This window comes from Agelaius phoeniceus, chromosome 10, assembly GCF_051311805.1.
Source record: "Agelaius phoeniceus isolate bAgePho1 chromosome 10, bAgePho1.hap1, whole genome shotgun sequence".
Lineage (NCBI taxonomy): Eukaryota > Metazoa > Chordata > Aves > Passeriformes > Icteridae > Agelaius > Agelaius phoeniceus.
Window position 1 is genome coordinate 1,576,483 of NC_135274.1, and position 21,462 is coordinate 1,597,944.

At 43.7% G+C, this 21,462-nt stretch overlaps 1 protein-coding gene across 1 annotated transcript in view; it reads right to left on the minus strand.

Annotated features, from left to right (window-relative positions):
* Positions 1-316: 316 nt before the first annotated feature.
* Positions 317-21,462, minus strand: part of HS6ST1 (heparan sulfate 6-O-sulfotransferase 1) — a 193,506-nt gene continuing 172,360 nt past the window's right edge. The window contains exon 2 of the mRNA XM_054639525.2: positions 317-6,651. Within this exon, the coding sequence (XP_054495500.1) occupies positions 5,943-6,651 (709 nt within the window). The 3' untranslated portion in view covers positions 317-5,942. The remainder of the gene's footprint in view (positions 6,652-21,462) is intronic.

A 21,462-nucleotide genomic window follows, 5' to 3' on the forward strand; every position in this document is an offset into this window, starting at 1 on the left:
ATTGCCTGCAAATGTGTTCATTGCAGTGCCTCTGAAAAAGTAAGAAGCCTGTACAGTATCAAAGGTAATTTTTAAAAGATGACAGGTTCCATGAGGTTTAAGTGCTTTTTGCAATGTTGGCTCAAATGTAACAATAGGAACCAACACACTGCAGTTTCTGCTTGAATATTTCTTGTCCAGGAGTCTGTTTTTGTAGCAGAAAACAAATATTCTCCATCAACTGCACTGGCAGCTTTATCTCTCTGTAATAAACAGGCAAGACATATTACACTGAAACACCATCAAAGGACAATGGAAGGACAACACACACCACAGATGCTCAATTTTAGGGTTTATTTCATCTGCTAACATTCATCCTTGATCTAGACAAAAACAATTAGATGATTTTTTTAAATTTTATTTTTCTTGTGGAAGAAAAAACCTTTTAACACTTTTGTAAGATGCTATAAATAAATATATAAAGCTTTAAGTGTTACTCGGCTCAAGTTAAAACAGTTGCCTTTTATTTTTTGTTGGTTTAAAGTTCCTGAAGTGGGGGGGAAAGTGCAAACCATACACATTTAGCCCAATGGAATGAGTCCAGCCACAGTCACCTTCAGAGAAGCTGAATCTGATCTACAACATGGAGGATGGAAGGCAGGTGGGGGACAGTTGTATTTTTTTACCCTCAGTCACACAACTCCTAGAGGAACTGAGTTCCTTGGTAAGTAAAACACAGAAGAAAGGGGAGAGGAAGAAAAAGAAAATCCTGCCTGCATTGACCTTTCCCTGCCCTGTGCAGACTGTGCAGCAGAGAGGAAAGAATATAAGCAAGGTCCCAGATGAATGGAAATGACAATGCAAACCAAAATCAGATAGCTGTAGGGATGTTGAGAAATCCTCTGCCTCTTGTGTGTTTGACTGGAAGACTATACATAAACACACAGGAACTTCACATTGAGAGAGGATGGGGATTTTTGTCTTCTCCTTATGGAAAAAAAAAAGATTAAAAGGGGCATTAAAAATAAGTTAAATCATATTCCAATATGTACAAAACAAATCATGCTCAGTAAACCTTTTGAATATAAAATTATTCATTATAGTACAACTCTCTCAATCCAGTCTCTAGAATTGACACGTGAGGGAACTGAACAGGGAGGGGGAATTGTAGGGCTCTCAGGAGACAGACTCATTGCAAATCTGGCTTTTTTCATCTTGCATGTCTAAGAATTACAGAGCTGGGACAACACAGGCTTTAACACCCATGTGCTCATCAGGGCTGCATTCACCTTGGCAGAATTCCTGTGGATGGGGTAAAACAAGCAGCCATGGATAGCTGGGATTGTGTGCCCGGCTCACCTGAGCTGCTGCACACTGACCTGTGCTACAATGGCTTGGAACACTCCAGATCAGGCAGTGGATCCCATGCTCACTTTTGCCTCTGGAACACGAACTGCTAGCATTAGTGGAAGTGAAAGGAAGAATAAAAAGAGAACACAGCCAGCCCTGGGATTTGAGTCCAGCAGATAGTGTCAGCTGCATGCCAAGCTACAGCTCTGGGAATACAGCACTAAGCACAGGTTGGGGATGAATTCCTGGAGTGCCACCCCTTTTTTGTGACGACTGGAGAAGTCTGTGGGGTCTGGGTAACTCTGAACACCAGTGAGACAGACATCAGAGATGCTTTTAACCCCAAGGTATGAACCTTGGCTAGGCCCTGTGCTGTGATGCTACCATCACCTTCTGGAGCTGCCCACTGCTCTCTGAAGTGACCTGACTGGCTCAGAGGGAAAACTTCCTAATTGTACTGCCATGGGGACTCCTCCTGCCTTGGTCACACTCTCAGAACTGCACTGCTCTTTTCTGCTCTAACAGGACAGCCCTGGGAGAGAGGATTCAAAACCTTATTGGGATCTTTCTAATGCTGCTTCCATTGTCATCCCATTTCTATAAGCAAGTAAGGGACTGTGGGGTGCAAAAGCATCAACTGAAGTGCTCCTCATTATTCCAAAATGTTGGGCATAAAGGGAGAAATTCAGACAAGCCAGAAATTCACACTGACCCTTTTCTGACTTTTTCTTTTTTTTTTTGTTTATGACTTTGAACCCTGTGACAGCCTGGGCTGGCAACCTTACCGGTCAATCCTGCATTTTGTGACCTGGACAGGGTACAAGGTGGCATCTGTCTGGAAAACCTTGGACGAGGCAAACTCCTTCAACAGAGCTAACTAGGATGAGACTAACCAGCAAGAAAATGTTTTCTTCAGCAAGAACACCCACCAAGCAGTGATGTTTTCACTGTTTAGGCGACTAAAAGCAAATTGACTTCTGTGCCCCAAGAAGTCACAAAGTCCCTAGGGGACAAGTCCAATCTTGCACCTGCACTGCTCCCAGCACTCTCCTAACCTGACCAGGACATGATACACTGACAGACCCGCTGAAGAAACACTTCATGTCCTGAAGAAGCTTTTGGGGTGTCTGGAAGTCACAGGAAAAACCTTTTGAAAGAAAGAGGCAGATATTGAACAAGAATCTACTATCTGGCCACTACTTCTGCCGGAGTGCCTTAAAACTGTTCTTCTCCATTCATTTTAAAACTACACACACACACTTTTTATGTTATTGTAGCATCAAAATATCAGTCCTAAAAAGAAAAGAAATAGTACCACTTTAAAGTGTGGTACATATAAATCACAAAAAACTACATTCACATTATGTTAAAAATCCCTTCCCTTGTACCCACTAAAGGAAGAAGACAGTGCCAGGTATGTCCTGCAACCCATGTTCTGGTACACAGCACTTAAAATCAATTAACAGCCAGAAGCAGACCAGCACAGCAGCCAGGGTGAGGGAGGGCTTTTGGGTGATTCTGTTCATTCTCATTACTCATAATCTGTTTCAAAGTGTCCTGTACTTTTCATACCTTGGAGTACTCTTTTAGAGTCCCTAAATTTGTTACTCCCAGTGTAGAGGTGGAAAAACTGAGGCATTTGCATGGGTGCAGGATTTAAACCTTGAAACTTCTGCCTCAGTACTGAGGTCAGCCCTCCTTTTGTGGCTGAAATGAAACTGTTAACCAAAGACTGATTTCAATATAATTTCATTACTTTTGCTTGTTCCTGCAATACATTACAAAAAAAAAAAAAAAAAAGGTTGGTGCAACGTCTTCTAATGACATGCTTCTAAGGTCAGAGGCTGCTTCTGATTTAGACAACCCTGCAGACAGATTCATTAACATCCAGCTGGTTACTCAGAGCCTGTAACACAGAACAGCTCAGGGAGACACAGCCTAATCACAATCCTGCTCTGAATCCCATACAGTCCTAGCAGAGAGACACAAACAGGGATTAGCTGCAGGAACCCCTCGTGCCTTATGGATCCACCACACAGGACACACCCTGAAAAGCTTTTGGGGAAAGGCGGAAACTGTGCATGTGCAGCAACAGTTGGTTTTTATATCTCATGTGCTGGTCTTGTGGGAAAACAGCCTGCAAAGTTTCATTTTTAAAATACACATGTTTTCTGTAGTTACAGCAAAATGTAGAAGTACTGGCAAGTAGCAGACATAACTTCTGCCAGCCTTGGGATTCAGAGATGAGCAAATGGACTTGTAATAACCTTCTCTTCCCCCAAACCAACCACCAAATACTGCTTCATTTTGCTCCATAATTTTCATCCAGGAGGAAATGCTTATGGCCAAGCTACACATATCTGGGAACAGGAGCCATTCTGTGGAAAAAGCACTGGCACAGCCTTAAAGACATGGACAGAACCAGCACCTACTGGTTCCAGCCAAATGTGTGGCTGACAATGTCCTGCTGTGCTTGCAGGCAGCTGAGTGTGCGCTTGTGCACTCTGCAGCAGCAGGATCAGACCAGGACCTGACCAAAATCCACCTGAAATCAAGAGGAAAGATATCCTCTGACTCTGGTGGACTTTGGCTCAGGGCTGTACAGAATTTTGTTTGAGCCCTCAGGGCTCTTTGTGTTTTTCCTTCTCAGGTTTTTTAGCTGTCTTTGCGCTTCAGGAGAAAAATGTATCCAAAAGCAAGGTGTATCCCTCCCAGAAGCCCTTCCTTTGCAAAACTCAGTCTGACCTTGAAACTGCTGGAAACAGTGCACAGAGGCAGAGAAAGCATTAAAATCCAAACCAAGCAGCACACAGTGGACCTATGTGATGGGAAAGGGATGCTGTAAAAATGACATGCTAAAGTTGAGTTCATCAGCTCTCTGCCTCTTCTCCAGTGATTTCAATGCCATATTTGATTTGCAGTTAACGTGGCCTTTGAACATGAAATCCTATTCCATTTGGTTCAGAGTTTACCCTAAGCAATAGCTGTTTCAGGTCTTACAGGCTGAGTAATAACAGAGTGAGACACGAACCAGGCAAAAACTGCTTCACTTCCATGCTTCCAGCCAAACAAATAAGTGCTTTTAACAGCAAAAAAATAAGCCATATTTTAATTTGGTGAGTGGAAAGAGGAATTAGAGAAGTCGTTGTTCTGTCTCAAAAGTCAGTAAGCAGAACCTGGTTAGACTGTCCCCACGCTGGAGGATTAAACTTCCGTGAGGCCCTAAAAAACAGCATTGAAAGTGTTGTGCTTTGAGAGTGGTCTGAGACTACAAAAACACTATCCATGATTCCCCTTTCCAGTTTTATGAACACAGCTTGTTCATTTAAAATAAGGGCTGCAGAACAGGCACCCTGCCAAAAGACAATGTGCACTGTCTCATAATTAATTTAGACCCATAGTCAGAAATTTTCACAGCTCTGGAAGAGAGCCCCATCCTGTCCCCACTTAAATCAGTTCTAGTGACTTTACTGGAAGCAGGCTGATGCCCATTACCTCTTGATAAAAGCAAGTAAAAATAACTGAAATAATACAGCTAGGGAAGGTCTGTATGCTTATTCTGTGTCAGTATTTCTCATAGCAACAAACAAAACAAAATCACCCCCTTGTCACATTCCCATTAGTGACACATCATTTGCAGGGTCTGAATTTTTTGCGGATTTATGAAGGAGTTATTACATTTTTCTTCCTTTTTTTTTTTGGTAGTATGTAGGATAGGGTTTTTGTGTGCTGTTAACACACAATACTGATAGTGGCTTGAGTGGTAGTGCTGACAGGACAACATGTGAATGCAGGTTTGAGTCTATGGTTGGCTCTTAACTTGTTTTGGGACCTGTCTGGGAAACAAATCTGGGAGTTTTGTGTACAAATTCCCCATTATTTTTGTGATGAAGCTGCATATATATATGTGATACCAGTACAATGAATCAGAACCACTGTGCTAAGTACATTTCCCAGGCCATAGTCAATTTAATGTTTCTCATCCTCTGACTGGTTTTCTTTTTTTTTTTTTTTTTTTTTTTTTTTTTTTTTTTTTTTTTTTTTTTATGGTGCTCTACTTTCTGGCAGTGGCTGCCAGCTGAAATGCTGTGACTGCCTGTGTGCTCAGATCCCAGCCTGACAGGATGGCCCATCCACAACTCAGTCACCATTATCAGTTACTGACAAACAGTGCAATTCCCATCCCACCTCCCCCACAAAAGAAAACCTGTTTCCTTGTTTTTTAATTGTGTATCTTTAGATCATTAGGCTCAGGGGATAAAAAGATTTTTAAAAAATCCAACTTCTGCCATTTGTGTTAAAATCATGAGGATAAGAAACATTCTTCTGTATTTGGCCTTATGCTTGGGTAACAGCATTTGTGCATTTTTTATCTCTGCATTAGAATGTTGACCCTTTTTTTATTTTTATGCATTTATTGATTTTTTTAAGAATCTCATCGGTCTTGTAAGAAACAGTAAAAAGACCCTATACTCAAGGAGCAATCTACCTTCTGTTTTACAGACTTGTTTTTAAATAAAATATTTTTTTGTTTTTGTTTTTTTGTTATTTTTACTTCCACCATCTCTCATATGGAAACCCTACAATATCATTAATATAAAAGTCTGCCTAGGCTACCACTTCTCTATAATATGGCTCATGTAGTCCTCAGTGGGCAAACGTCCTTGCTCCTCGGTCTCTTCCTTGGGAAGCGCTTCGTTGGAGCGGTGCAGGAGCCTCTCCTCCCGGTTCCTGATCCTCTGCTCCATCCTCTCCAGCTGCCTCTTGTACTGGTAGCGCTGCTGGAAGAGGTCCTTTGCATAGTCATAGAGCTGCATGTCCAGGTCGTTGAGCTCCTCGATCCTGCGGATGGTGTCGTTGTCCACCTCCACGCCGCCCGCCCGCGTGCTGTTGTACTGCATGAAGGGCCGGATGAACTTCAGGTTGAAAGTCCTCTCAAACAGGTACTGAGTCTTTCTCTGGAACTCTGTCAGGCCGAAGAAGGCCATGTCTTTGAGGTTTTTTTTGGCGCTCTCCAGCAGGATCTGTGCTCGCTTGTTCTCTGGGATGAAGGACATGTTGTAGCAGCCCACCAGGCTCAAGTCAGCCAACATCCTCACCTGGCGGTTGTTGGCCAAGTTGTAGGGGCAGTCCATGAACTCCTGCAGTGTGCAGCCTGACCAGTCCGTGCCCTCGTAGCATGAGGGCAGCTCTTCAGGAGTGGGTGTCCTGCCATCACACATGTGCAAGGAGGTCTTCCAAGTAGCTCCTCGTTGGACGTGACGCCATTCGCTGAGGTAACGAGAAACGGGGTCTCTCAGCAGAGTGATGTAGTAAAATTTTCTACAAGGAGAAGAGAAAACAGGATAAATATTCTTCTAGTGCAGACAGCAAAAACCTGAGAGTAAATCAACATGACATCATCCATCCAACTGTATTTCTGGGTTGTTTTTATCATGCAATATCTCATGCAAAGCCCTTTGTGCAACATTAGACCTGTGTTTCTCATTTTAGCCTTGCCAAGTAGTAGCACCTTCACCAGGCTGTCCATTGCCAACAACAGACTTCAAAGTCAGAACAAATCACCAGGACTGAACCCATTCCTTGACTTCAGAGAGCAACTGTGGCTCCTGGCACTGCCTGGCCTTTCCCACCAAGCACTGGGTGCCTGCAGTGCCAGCCAGGACCTGCTCCGAAGGATAGCCCAGCAGCCTGTCTGTGAGCTGGGCCTATCACTCCATGCAGATGCTGACCAGGACACCCACTGCTTTGTTGATCTGGCTGCTGAGCTGAAATATGGGAGTCTGCAGCAAGTAGCAGGATAAAACCATGGAACATAAATGAAAAACAATAGGAAATCAGGAATGCAATATGCTTTGCAGAAAGAGAAGGCTGAGCTGACAACCAGCAATAGCAGCAATAATTTATTCCCATTTTAGTCAACCTGGTACTAAATCAAACAAACTTCAGACACACTTTTGACACGAGACTAAATAGAAGGGAAAAGCAAGACAACCAGGAAGAGCACACATAATGACATGGGGTGTTCTTGCTGTTCTAAGTACAATGAAGTCCTCAACAATAGAAGCTGTCCCTAGAACTGAAAACATGACAGCTGTCTCTTAACAGAGACCCTCTGGCTTCAGCCCATGGAGTTCTGGGATTGACAGAGATGGCAGTCTGCAATGGCCCTCTCCACAGAGAGAGAAGTGGGCTTTTCTTCCCTAACTGCCAGCAGCGTGGGACTGAGGTGTCTTTGTGTTTCCAGAAGGAGGAAATGCCTTCTCTAGCTCCTAAAGCTGGCACGTGCTTTCAGGGCATGGGGCTGTGACACTGAGAACACATGGGAGCACCTGGCTTTGGCAGGAACACACACATGCAGCTGGGAGTGTTTCACAAAAGGGTGGTGGAGGATCCATGTCCCCATCAGAAATGCATCTTCAGAATGCTGCTAGGGCTCTTTGCCTTGCCAGCACTGTTCAGGAACACCAAATGGAATGGCCACTTAGATGGCAGTGAACAGTTTTTGGAAGAAAATATAGTAAAAGTATTCTGTTTTGGCTAATTTTAACAGATCCCTGTTTTCCTAGCACCTTCAGTATTATTCTTCCTATTACTAACCTAAATTTCTGTAATAAGAGCAATTTAGTTTTAAAATAATACATCAGAGCCATTGCCCAGGAAGTCTCATATTAAGTAATGTGTCCTTTCCTAATTCATTATAAACCTGCTGAAGGGCTGTTTCAAAGCAGTCAGTTTTGGTCTTTCCAACAATGGCAGGGGGTGTCCACCCCAGCTCCAATTCCTCTCCTGCTTTCTGCCTTCATAATGAGGGCTGGTACAGATATTTGTTCATTTTGGAAACCATTCCATCTCTCTTCAATAGTAAGAGTATCTCACTGTTTAGTATTACTATCCAGTTACTGTCTGTGTACAGGCACAGGGAGAAAAAGGGGAGCAGATATTTTCTTTTAAAGACTTTAAAAACCTACCTCTTTTTCCTTCCTTTACTTTGCAGCCTGCAGTGATTCCACTACCCTGACTGAGAGGCAGCTATAATTCATACAGACTGAGCCAAGAAACCTCCAATAGATGGGATAAAATACAGCAGTGGGAAGGAGAGCAGTGATGAATGCCAGATGTTTGATGACAGACAGTGGTGCTAAACACTATCAGCAGTTTTTGACTTGTGAACTGCAGTGGATTTTTATTTTCACTGATGTAATCCAAAAGTTGCATTTTTCACTGAGCAGGTCGAAGCCATTTATTATTTTGTGGCTACAGATGCAACTAGAAGGTTGCTTCTCCCCGATCCCTAAGATCAGGGACTCATTTATGTGTGAGGTAACCACAGACAAAGGAGGAGCTGATTCCTGTCCAAACATAACATATGCCACCTATACAAATGTGGATAGGGAAAAAAAAGAGGAATTGGTATCTGCATTTGGCAGACAGGGGAACCACAAACATTAAATGATGTGCATAAAGTCAAATAGAAGTGTCAGAGTTGGCATGAATCTGATACCTGCAAGGCTGAGTCCAGCTTATCTTCTCTCTGTGTCTCTGTTTAAACTTTAGGAGACTGTTAGTAAATCAGATGAATAAATATCGTGCAAAGCTTCTGGAGTCTACTGAAACAGAGACATTGAACAGGATGTGGATTGAAAAAAGTTTAAAGAGCAGGAACTTCTTTCTTCACACTGCACTCTAAGAGCTATTGCCTTTGTCAATGTAAGAACCTGGTAAATATTTTACCATGAGGGATTTTTCTCAAGGATTTATCTCAATGAATGAAAAGCACAGGAAATAGGTTACAATTTTAGAAATTCTACTTTGAATTCAATTTTCCCCTTTCTAGGTCTGTCACATAGAAAAGTGCTTGAAGGAAAGAGCTTGCCTCCTAACACAGAAATCAGATTTGTCTTTGGAAACTGGAACCAGGCCCCTGGAAGTACTTAAGGAGGCTGCCCCAATGGGCATAAATAAAATAAAATAAAATTTTTAAAAAACCCAAACAAAAAAGCCCCAACAAAAAAAAACCAAAAAAACCAAGCAAACAAACAAACCCCCCCCCCCCAAAAAAAAAACCAAACCCAAACCAAACAAACAATAAGCCTAACAAACAAAACTAAACAGAGACTTTACAGCAAAAGAAGCTTTAACTGCCTAAGTTGAGGTGTACCATTTACATAGTGAAAGTTATGCTCCCAAATTTGTATTTAGCTTTCTAGAAAGATCTTGGTTTCTGAGGAGCAGATTCCCTCAGCCCTCAGGCAAGTGAGCAGCACACCTTCCAAGGGACTGAGACCTCAGGAGCCACAGGAGTGAGCTACTTGGATATTAGAGGGATGACAGTGCAAATGTTCACTCAAGGAACTTCAGATACTGAAAGTTCTGTTTTTGAAGTATAATTTAGGATTGCCTTTAAGATCAGAGAAAAATTAGGTAACTGTAAATCATCATCCATTAGCAGTCAGCAAGCTGAGGGAACTCTGTTCCAGCATGGTTGAGAACACAGGCAATGCCACTTATTAACAGTGGCTTGGAATTCATGAGGAACCACATGACTAGTACTTTTTTTTTTCTCATCAAAGATACAATAAACCCGTAAACCTCATGCAGCTGCGAGTGCCCTTCATTCAGCATGGTGACCCAGACAGCCACTTAACTTTAGTGCTCCTAAAGGCTCCTTTCAGAAGCGTAGTCTTCTCCTAGGCCAGATGGTTCCACTCAATAGTGCCTCATAAAAAAGCTCCAGTTTGGTCATGCAGGGTCATATCTCACTGTTTTTTCTGGACTTAACAAGCTTGAGCAAGACAAATGGACAGTGGAGTTAGTAAGATTTTTTTCTACCACATGAAGCTGAGCAGAGCAGCATTACTGCTCTTGGAGCTCCCTTCCCCACACCCATGGGGCTGTGATCCCCAGGGGCACAAGGACAAGCAGAACAAAGTCACACCTCTGCCCTTCCTTGCATTGCTGCTCCTGGCAGTCCCAACATGGAAATCCACCTGAAAATCCACCTCTGAGGCATTTGCAGAGTTCACCTCAGACCTGCATGCAAGCTGCACAGTGCCCAAGGCAAGAATCCCTGGCATATTTATTAAACAGAACAGAACAAAAAGAATTGTTTTGATCAACAACCCTGTACCTGAACTGAAGTTTCAGGAAGAACAAAATCCAGCATTAGAAAGGAAGGCCAACCTTGTGGTCATAATACACAAATGAATTCAGGAAACTTCACTTGATGTGCCCATTCTGTCAAAATTAGCCCGCTTGTCCCAGACAAAGCTCTCTCTCCTCGCCTCTGTTTCCCATATGTGAAGGGCTGACAATGTCTCCTTTGTCTGTTTTGGAAATTCAAAACATAACATTTTTTGGAGCAGGAGCTGTCTCCTTGCAGGATTATGCAAAGCCCCTGTTTCGGCATGGATTGAGGTCAGAGGACAATGGTTAACTGCAGGCATATTTTCATGACACGGGTGTCAGAGGCACCACTGCCCTACAGGATTCCCACCCAGACCTCTCCTTCCCATTCTCACATAGCAGCACAAAGCAGTCTCAGTTTTGCCAGCAGAGTTTTGGGGTTTTTTTTTTTAAGCAGGGCCATGCTGCAAATGCAGTCACTGAGCAGCTTGGGGTTAAAAATAACCCTTTGTTGCGTGGCTGAAGCTGCCATTTAGCAATATTCTATCTTAATTCCTGTCAACAGGTTCCTCAGCTAATGAAGGGGAAATGAAACCCTTCTTCCTCTAAAAACTCAATTCCTTCTCTTTTGCTAATAACCAGTCAAGATAATTCTGATAAAGTGACAGATTCTAAATATGATGCTACCATTTCTCTTCAGTTAATTTCCACTCTTTTTTAAATGCCAATGCATCCTTCTTACTGCTGCTGGTCTCTAAATTCTGACAAGAACTGCTTATTTGACTGTGCAATTTCCCTGTTTTTTCCTGTGCTTAAATGCTTCCTCCCACTTGGCCATTTTTCTTTTTTTTTTTATTTTTATTTTTTAATTTTTACAGGTTCTTTACTGAGCTTTCAAGCATTCCTCCCAGGAAAAGCAAAGTATGTAACAAGTCCTTTTTGATTACTGTGGTGGCCTTCCAACAGATAAAGAACAAAATACAGTTAGCCACTTGCAATCATAAATGCTTCATCTGCCTGCCAGGAGGGGGAAGGGGAAGGAAGCTGCATAGGTCAGCTTCAGCCATATAGCCCCAATCTGTCAAAGCAACATTCCCCCAGGCTACACTTTTTCTACTGCTAAAAGAAAAAAAAAAATTAAAAATCATTCTATATCTTTGCTGAATTAACTGAGCAGGGGGGGCTGCCATCTTGTGGTAATGAGGAACACTGTGTTTTGTTTAAAGATGCAGAAATGTCAAATTTGTGGCTGATTTAAGGCATCCCTGTAAGTCAAGCCCATGTATTGCACACACTCCACAAATCCCTGGTGAGAGTCCTTATTCCATTTCCACTGGCTCTCACTGTAAGTAGTTTTTTTCACTGAAACCACCACTGATTTTGGCTCCCAGCAGTGAAATGCACTCGTGCCCTGCTGTTAGTCTGCAAGGACCAAGGGAAGAAGCAGCAGAGCACTCAGCAGCCCCCCTGCCATCACCTAAACCCTAACTTGGCTGGAGCACCCAAGGGGATTGCCAGGTAAGGGTTATCTCCACTAGAAATGAGCAGAGTATCCTTTAGGAACAGGCCCAGCAAGGACTCACAGGTAAGTCATAAGTGAGTCAGGTGTCTCTGATGATGGATGAGCTGAGAATGTGGCAGATGAAAGTCTATAAAGAGTTTTATTTTGCCATTATAAAGTCACACTAAATGTAACCTACAAATAGGAGGTGTATGGAGAACAGTTTCCCCCATCTGTACAGAAAATAACCTTCTGCTACAATGGGAAACTCTTGGTGACTCTCCAGCCACCTCTTACTTCAGTAAAAGCTGCCTCTTGCCTTATTTACCCAACCCATACTCACCACTTTTAAAGCCCAACCTTGCAAAGGTTCCACATATTTCCCTGTTTTCCTCTACCCTGTTTTTCCTCTTGCATAACAAGCACATTCTCAGTTAGAGATTGGAATTTAATATACGTACAATGATTACTTCCTTTGGTAGCAAATAGCCCTAATTTTCTTCAGTCTATTTCCTCTCATCTGTTGTTCATTTAGACTCTTCCTGCATTTCACACACAGTAAACTCTTCATTCCTTTAAAAGTCATAGGAACAGAAAGAAAACCCCAAACAAACAAACAAAACAAACATCTTTTCTGTCCTCTATGTTTAAATAAAGATTGCAACACAAAACCCCAAAAGCCAAGAAGCTGAATAGCAAACCAAATCCTCCAGCTCTCAGTTTGGGTAAACACCTACAGCAATGATTTCCTTTGCCTGGGAAGGAGGGGCTGCCAGTGCTTGCTTTGGGAGCCAGGTTTGTTTTGCATAATTGTGATTGTTTTGCCTGATGGTCTCTCTCTTTGGACTTGGCTGTATTAAAAGACAGGACATTTGGAAATGTGACAGCCAGCCCTCACATGGGCTCTGCTCACCCTCCAGATCTTCACTCAGGGAGGATCATCCTGAGGGCTGAAATCATCCTGGGGGCTGATTTCACCATGGGCCAACTCAGAGCCAGCCCAAAATAATGCTCAGGCTGCTCCAGGAGCCTGAGGCAGATGAGAAGAGCTGCACCTCTCTCTTTGCACCTATGCATTTTATAAAATATGGGCTGTTTGGGATGGTTTGCAGTCCTGGTGATGCAGCCTGTCATCACAGCGTGATGATCCCACTGCAGAGTGTGTTGGACCTTTGTGCACCCAACACCATGGCTGTGTGCAAGCAGAACAGAGTCTGACAGCAAGAAAGGAGACAAAAGTGCAAGCAGCAGCTCAGGCATTTCACAGGAGAAACACCCATCCCTCCATCCACTCAACACAATCTTGAACAAAAGCTCCCTTCTGGTGTTCCAAGCCATGCATGGGCTGGCTTTAAAACACCAGAGGCAGTCAAACACAACTGCAAGGCTTCTCCAGACTGGTGGAGAAGAGACCTGAAGAGATGAAACCCAGGTCAGTCTGTGTGCTTGATCCAGCCACATGCAGCACCACAGCCTTGATTTTGGGATCTGCAGGAGCAGTAATGAGCTTACTGCACACAGGGTGAGGTGTCTCTGTTTAAAGCTGATCTACAATGAAAGGTAGGTCTGCAAAGCAATAGTTAGAACAGTATTGTGTTCCTGTAACTTAGGTATTCCTCCTGGAATACACTGGCAAAGGCAGCAGAGCTGGAGTGGAGGCACAAAGGATGTAAGTCAGCCCCAAAGGCACAGGGTTTGTTTGAGATCTGGTTTGTCACAAAGTTGGGAGGGGACATGGAGCCTTGACACCCACACTGGGAGTGGCAGAATGATACAGGCTATTCCACCCTGATTCATATGTGTGGTAACACAAGGGAGCATTTTATGTCTGGGATCAAATGGAGCATCAAGGTAGCTATGGCTGGGCATTCATTTCTCTGAAACCATCAGAAATGGACACTTTCAGGACCACTATCTCCATTTATCTTCATAAATGAAATGAGGTTTACTTTTACCTCAGATCTCAGTGCTGTGCAGTGCTGGTACTCACTGTGTTCATACTACACTGTTACACATTCAGGCCCAGTACAGATTTGTTAGCAATGTACTAACAGGCTTTTCCCCAGGAAGCACGTGTGGTCCTATCCCCCTCGTGTCTCATGACTTTTTTATATCCAATTAGCAGAATAGACACAGATAATGAGTTTTAACAACATCTCTGCTTTTCATAAAAATTGCATTGCTGTGTAAGCACAAGAATTTCCTGTTGAACTGTCTCTCTGCAAACAAGTTAATCTAAAAAAAGATACATGTCATGCTATGAACCTTAGGAGTGAACTGCCAGCTCATTTTTCAAAATGACAGATATGATGAAAATTGGACAAAGGCTTGGAAAAAAACGTGGGGGTCAGGATGAGGGGAGCAAATGGGGGTGGAGAGAAAGGCATTCCAGAGCCCTCTGGAGCCTTGGACTCCTCTAGGACCCATTAAAAGCTTATGTTACTTGCACTGTTTATAAACAAGCACTTTCTTTTGCCGTAACTTTCCTCATGTGACGAGCAACTTAGGAAGTGTTGACTGCTGTCTTCTACTGCAGTAAGGCACGAAAAATGACAGCAAGTTACAAATCAAATTCCTTTGATTTAGTACCTTTCCTGAGTTTTGGGAGGGTTGTTGTGATTCCTAAGTGGCCTCAGCAACCCACTGTAATCGATAGCAGGTCGGGATGCTGACAGATGGCAGAGGGAAGTTTCAGTGCCAGAGGGATTACATCAGTGCTGGCAGGGAACAGATGGCAGAAAGGTGTACTGCAACCTGTGCTTATTCTTTGCATTCCTTTGCTTCTATTACTGCCCCTGCTGTCACCAAGGCAGAAGTTTCAGGAGGGAAAAACATGAAAGAAAAATTTTCTCTCCCTTCACTTTCTGGTTCTGTCACAGAGACTTTCAGTTACATTGATTTTGGCATTACAAAACACAGAGAAATCAGTGACACATAACACCCATATTAACAATAAAATATTTGCTAGAAGGGTTCTACATCCCTTTTTTTTGATATCTTCCTCTGTGTGGCCACATTAGAACCAAGCAAGTAAAAAATCAACCCCTGAAGAGTAATGATGCATTTGCAATGAGACACTGAACTTTTAATCTCTGTGCCAGACATCAATGTCCACTGCACATGCAGCACAGGACAGCGGTTTTCACCCTACCATGTGATAAGTTGAAAGCATTTGGGGCCTCATTCCAGCTCCAGGGAATAAGTGCTGTCCCCTAACACACTGCCAGTGCAGGCTGCCAAGTCTGTGTCATTGGGGCTGAGCTGCACTGGTTCTGCACAGAAATCTCTGGAGCTTCATGCTTTGTCCAGGGAAGAGAGAGAATGCCAGGGATTTAGCCTCCTTGGGTGTCAAGATAGATGCAATGAATAAAACAAGTGAATACTTTAACTAATAATGCATTATTTCTGCATCTGATGCCTGCACACTTCAGGATGCAGAAGAAAGAATGACCAGGATATTGCCAAACAGAAAAAAGAAAACCAGAAGCAAGTTGATCTAGAGCAAAGAAAAAGCTGAAGTAACTATGCACCATGGAAAGAGATTTATTTGAAGCAGCTGTAAATAAAGCAGATAGGCTAGAATTTGCATTTTGTTTTGAACTGCAAGTCAGCTTCTCTTCTGTGAATCACAGAGCTCCACTGGCTGTGAGATTCAAAAAAGATTCAAGGAAAATGCAACAGCATGATAGACAGGAAATATGGCTCCTTGAAGAAGATGAAATTATAATGAAACTGTAGAGGAAGACAAAGGGAGCAAGAGTAGTCAGAGGAGCAGATATTGATTGCTTGTGCAGAACAATTGAATTCCTTGGCAAAGGGAGGCAATATCTGTGTCAGGCAGCTGCAGCTGCAACACTGCAGCCCTGAGCTGCTCATTGATCAATCCTGCTCCAATCAAAAACTGATGGACAGCCACTTTTATTGATCTGAGTAGGAAGACTCTGGAAACAGAATGGAGATGCAGAGGATTTTTAAACTGGGCTGACATGTCCTGAACATACAAGTAAACACTGTAACTTTCAGCCAGCCCACCAACATCCAGAAACAAGACATTCCAGGGAAGAAAACACAAACAGCAGCAGAACCCACCCCTGAAAGCAGGCCCAGTGCAAGGACTGGATTCCAATGAGCTCTGCAAGCCACACAGGGCTGCCAGGAAAAGGGAACAAGTGCTACCCTGCAAAGTAATCAGTGTGAGCTGCATCCTGCCACACACCTCACAGCATCACCTAGGGGACTTGCTCCTAATCCCATTCACCCAGCTCCTCCTTAACATCAGTGCTGGGAGAGGTTCCCACATGTATTTTCTTGTGAATAGTCATACTAGAGGCTTACAAAGAGCACCAAAGCTCCCTCTCCTCAATTAACTGACTCTCCCTTGCTCAGGAATAGCAGATGTTGTTAAGCAGCAAAAGATAATCCTCAAGAAAGCAGAGCTACTAATCAGTCACTTTTACATTTAAGATCACTTGGAGTTGCCACTGTCTTATACTGTTTTCCTAATTAATTGCACTGGAATGCACTTAAGTAAGCCCCAGATCAAAGAATCATATGCAGAGATTGAAATAAATCCTGTCTGTGTTGCTAATGCCTCAGAAATGGATGACTTGCTAAGCATCCAAAATCCTGGGTTCCATGGCTCAAAACTAGAGATAGTGTGAGATGCTTTCAAAGGAACAGGTTTAAGGATGAAAAGGGAAAAGCTCCCTTCATTTGCTGGTAAAACACAATTAAACAAAGACGATTGTTCAACTAATTTAGTGTGACGTTTGTGTATCTTAAGTTCCTTATTCTTCACTTTCCTATCACCAGAAATCACAGTTCAGGAGTGTCAATTTTCATTACAGCAAAACTTTATCATCATTACAGACTTTCTAAATGTGCTTTAATGAAGGGTTGCATCTTTTCAAAGTAATGATAAATAAAAATGATTGGGGCTGAACATGTTACCAGTTGGTGCAATAAATCACTGTCTCTTGCTGCATGAGTCTCTTTCTTTTGATATAGAGTATAATCAAAATGCTTTGATTGATTTACAGTTTAGTAACCCAGGCATCATCATCCATAATTCTACAATAAACCACAGCACTTAGTGTAGCTGTTACAGATGTTCAGAAGTTCATTCCCTGCCTTTCAGGAGGAGATATTGACACAGCAGCTGCAGACACCAAGATTAGCTGGGGAAGAAAAATTTGTCTTGGGCACAGGAAAACACCCCATTTTCCTCTAACAATACTCTGTCTTTAAAGCTGAAAGACATGCTGCCAACCTTGATACATCCAGTTTCAATTATTAAACACCAAATATCTACATGCACACACCCACCCCCCTGCCAGCTGGCAGGAGTAACAAGCTGCCTGGCTTCTGTCTGAAACACATCATTTCCTGGGAAATCAAGACATTACTGAAAGCTCTATGCAACAAATCCATCAAAGGGTGTGCAGTGCAATCTCAGGCCTTGCCAGCATCAAGAAGCCCAAATTCTGCAGGTGGCACTGCCTCCAGTCAGCCCCAAGGAAACAATTGCTGGGATTTTGCTCTTAAAATCATCCCCAGAGCAAGGCTGGGCAGGAGGGCTCAGCCCCACCAAGAGAGAGAAGGCTGCTCTTTATGTTCTCTGTAACCAACACCAGCCCTGCCCCACAGCACCAAGGGAGACTGCACGGGCATCATTATTCATTTTTCACAAATTATTGATCTGAAAACAGTGGGTTGATTCTGGGTTTGAGCTCTTTTGCTTGAGCCTGGAAACAATGCAGCACTAGCTGGCCTGCAACTAACACTTTGGTTAAAACTGCTTGCTAGAGAAAATGAGAATATGCAACAAACAAAGCACAAAGGGCATTTTATCCCAAACAGCACAAGTGCTCCCTGCCAGCCTCAGTAGCCACAGCTCATTTGGAGCAGGCACACAGATAGACCCAACAGGAGCTGTCAGAGTGATGGTCTAGCTCACAGAAACAATTTCTCTCCTAAGTGAATCACCATGCTGAGGAAGCTAACAAAGATCACAAAATTCATTAACTGAGCAGCGCTGGAAAGGGCTGCTCCAAATCCACCACTGATGTGTCCTGGCCAGGCAGCATCCTGTCTCTGACAGTGACCTGTCCCTGGCTCTGCCCAGAGACGTGCAAGGAGCAGCAAAGCTATTTCTAACCACAGGAACCCTCTTTGTTTCCCCTCAGTTGCACTCACAGGAAACACAAATCAGCCTCATGGTTTGGGACTTCACATGGACATTTGAGGCTACAAAACTTCAGCATCCTCAGGACTTCTCTGCTGGGTGATGACTCAGACCTGTCCATTGTGAAGCTGAGAAAGTTATGAAATATCAAGTGGGTATTTCACAGACAGCACCCCTGCATTATTGTGAAGAAGGGATACGTTGCCCTGACTAACCTTGGGTTCTTCTAAGTATGCTTAATGAGATTCCTTGCCAGGTGGTTAGCAGGAGCACTTGTGAATACCAGAAATGCAGAAATGTGTTGAATGTGATTTTAAAAATCTGATTTTTGATTAAAAGATCCTTGAAAGACTTTTTAAAATGTAAATACAGGCCAACATTATTCCCTCATCTCCCACGTGAAGGACTACAGAGGTGTTCCAGCTGGCAGAAAGGCTGCCAAATCCTCTGCAGGTAACCCTAATTATGTGCTTAAAAGCATATGCTGCATCTCCCAAAGTGCTGCTTTCTACTTGGAAAAGCCTTTTGCCCACAGAAACCCACAGAAAGTGCTCAGTGGGGCTGTGCTGCTCCTGCTGCAGCCTGGGAATGCCCCTGGGAATGCCCAGCGCAGGGGGACCAGGCTGTGCTCCGTTCCCACTAGATGGCACCTGCCTGCCATGGACCGGCTCCGGCAGGGAGGGACAGCTCCTCTTGCCAGCATCTCCTCCCTTCTGCTGGGATTTCCCGTGTCTTTCACTGTAAATCCCATTTAATTGCCGGCAATTGGTAACTTGTGCTGTTTCCTTCTCCACTGGAGGCAATGATGCCACCCTGGAGTCCCGTGAAGTCACCGGCCGGGTACCACCCGCCCCTCTGCAGGGATGAGCGGCACGGAGCATCCTCCCATGGCATCCTCCTAAGATATGCTCCCATGGCATCCTCCCACGGCAGCCCTCTGCTCGCCCAGCCTTGCTCCCGAGGCTCTGACAGCCCCTGCCCCGGGCAGGTGTTTACACTCTGTCACAGCCATTCCCTGCTGCCCCCGGAGTGCGCTGTGCCTGTGGGGGATGTGGCACCAGAACACTCAGCACAGGGGTTTACCTCGGGAGGTTGGAATTCTGCACCTTTTGCTTATGTCTCTGCTTCAGGCTTGACTGAGAAACAGCACCTTTAAAAGATGTACACAGGTGTTTTCTCCTTCGTAAGCTTGGGTAGCATGGAAGAGTTTTGCTGGCATAGCTGTACTCTGAGAAGTAAAAGAATTATAGCAATGCCAGCAAAAAGTTGTGGGTAGCAGTATCTCTGTGGTGGTGGGTATGGCTTATTCTGTCTGGGGAAATAGGTTAAATTATGGGGCAGAAGATCCTTGCCAGTGTGAGTTCCTTCCCAAAAGGGGTTTATCAGCATGGCTCCACTGAAGAACCACAGTTTGAGTGCAGGCATGTGCTTGGTCTCCCATAAAAACAATTATCATGGAGAAAAACTTTCTTGTGTTTGGTAAATTTTGAAGTAGGTGTGTGGCAATCCACATCCCTGGAGCATGCTGTGCTAAATCTCTGCCCACTGGGATCTGCTGGGCTGGGGCCATTAGCTCTTTCAGATACTCTGGCAAACTGCTGGGCTTGGAGAGGCTTTCAGGCACAACCAACCTGGGGTGAATAAGAGCTGGTGATCTTGTTATATGAGGCTCCATATCCCACAGCTTTAAGTCATTCAATCCCCTGCCTGTCTCTTCACATAATAATTTATCTTTTCTTTGAATATTTTGCCAATGGGAGCTGGAAGGTAGCGGGGTCATTACAATCCGTTTCTTTCGATACTCTGGGGATCTCAGCTTGGTGTATTGCATTTTTTTCTTCATCCTAAAGAGAGGATGTGTGCAAAAGCAAGAGATCTAGAAAGCTTTCAGCATCACAGAACTGCCAGCACTGCTTCTTTTCTCTGCTCCATTTAACCTGGTGATGTTTTTTATTACCAGTTAGCTCAAACACTAGAAACACTCTCAGTCACTGGTGGGACACGAATATTGGGCTTCAAACTTCCCTTGTTAATATTTCTGAAAGCTGGGCTGATGCTTGTGCATCCTGTTATTCCAGTCAGCCTGGAGACAAGTGGCAGAGCTGGCATGAAAGGTATGTATGCATCAGAGGTGAATTCCAAAGGTATTCACCTCCCACTCCATGCTCAGGCTTGGTGTGCCTGTTACTATATGTGTGTGCTCCTTATGCGAGACACAAAAAAGGCAGAAGCAGCTGTGGAGAGGGACAGAAAATTGATAGTGAAATAATGAATACAGTAAAGATTCACAATGCTCACTCTGGGAAGACACAGTGCTCCTTCTGGAGAATTCCACGAAGGGAGGAACAGTAGTGACAGATTTGAGAATTGTTAATAAAAAAAAAAAGGAAAAAGAAATCCAATCACATTCTCTATATTTAAAAATTAAAAGGACTACCAGATGCAATTACATTCATGATTAAAAGATCTAACAGAAGCATATTTAAATTCATTAACTTAGTCTACACTTTCCTACCTCAGGAGATGAGCTGCTCCTGGAACATAAGGCACCAAAATACAAACTACATCTTGCTTGTATTTGATCAAAACCTTTTCCAAGTTCCAATGATCTGGCTGTTAACATCTCTTAGGTGATAATTAGGCTCTTGGGGCAGCAAACATTGTTTGGGAAAGAAAATGCACAGTGGAAACATAAGTAATGGAGCTTGCTGCCTGTTGAGGCATCAGTTATTCCACTGTACAAAAAGAGGCGCCAAGGGCAAAATGAGGCCATTTTCAAACAGAGCCTCATTTTGCCGGTGTATAGCAGCAATCAGCAGATGCTTTACCTCTCTGTAAACTGTTTACTTTAGGTTTTGCTCATTTCTTACAACATATGTTTTAACGAAGAGATTCCAGCCCTTGCAAATTGTGGCTCACAAATACGGCTCTCCTCTGGAAAACAGATGCTGCATGGATTTTCCATCACTGCTTGACAGACCTTTGGTAGCAGGTATCAGCTGGGGCTGAGCAGGTACTTCTCCCAGTTCCTGTCCTCCCAAGTCCTGGTCTCTCTGCTCAGGGGATGCTCCAGGGCCTCAGGATGAGGCTCAGGGCATTTTCAGACACACTGTGAAGAGCCAGAACCTCCTTGTGGGATGATGCCTGTTATCAAACCATGCACAGTGATAGTCTCTCTCTGTCCCAGGAGGACACTAAATTAACAGCAGAGGCACTGACTTACTTCCCTTCTGTTACTGCCATGGTACCCACTTCCCTCTGATGGGACAGGAAGAGGCTTAATTAAAGACAACTGGGAATTTCTCTTTATTGCTGCATCCGA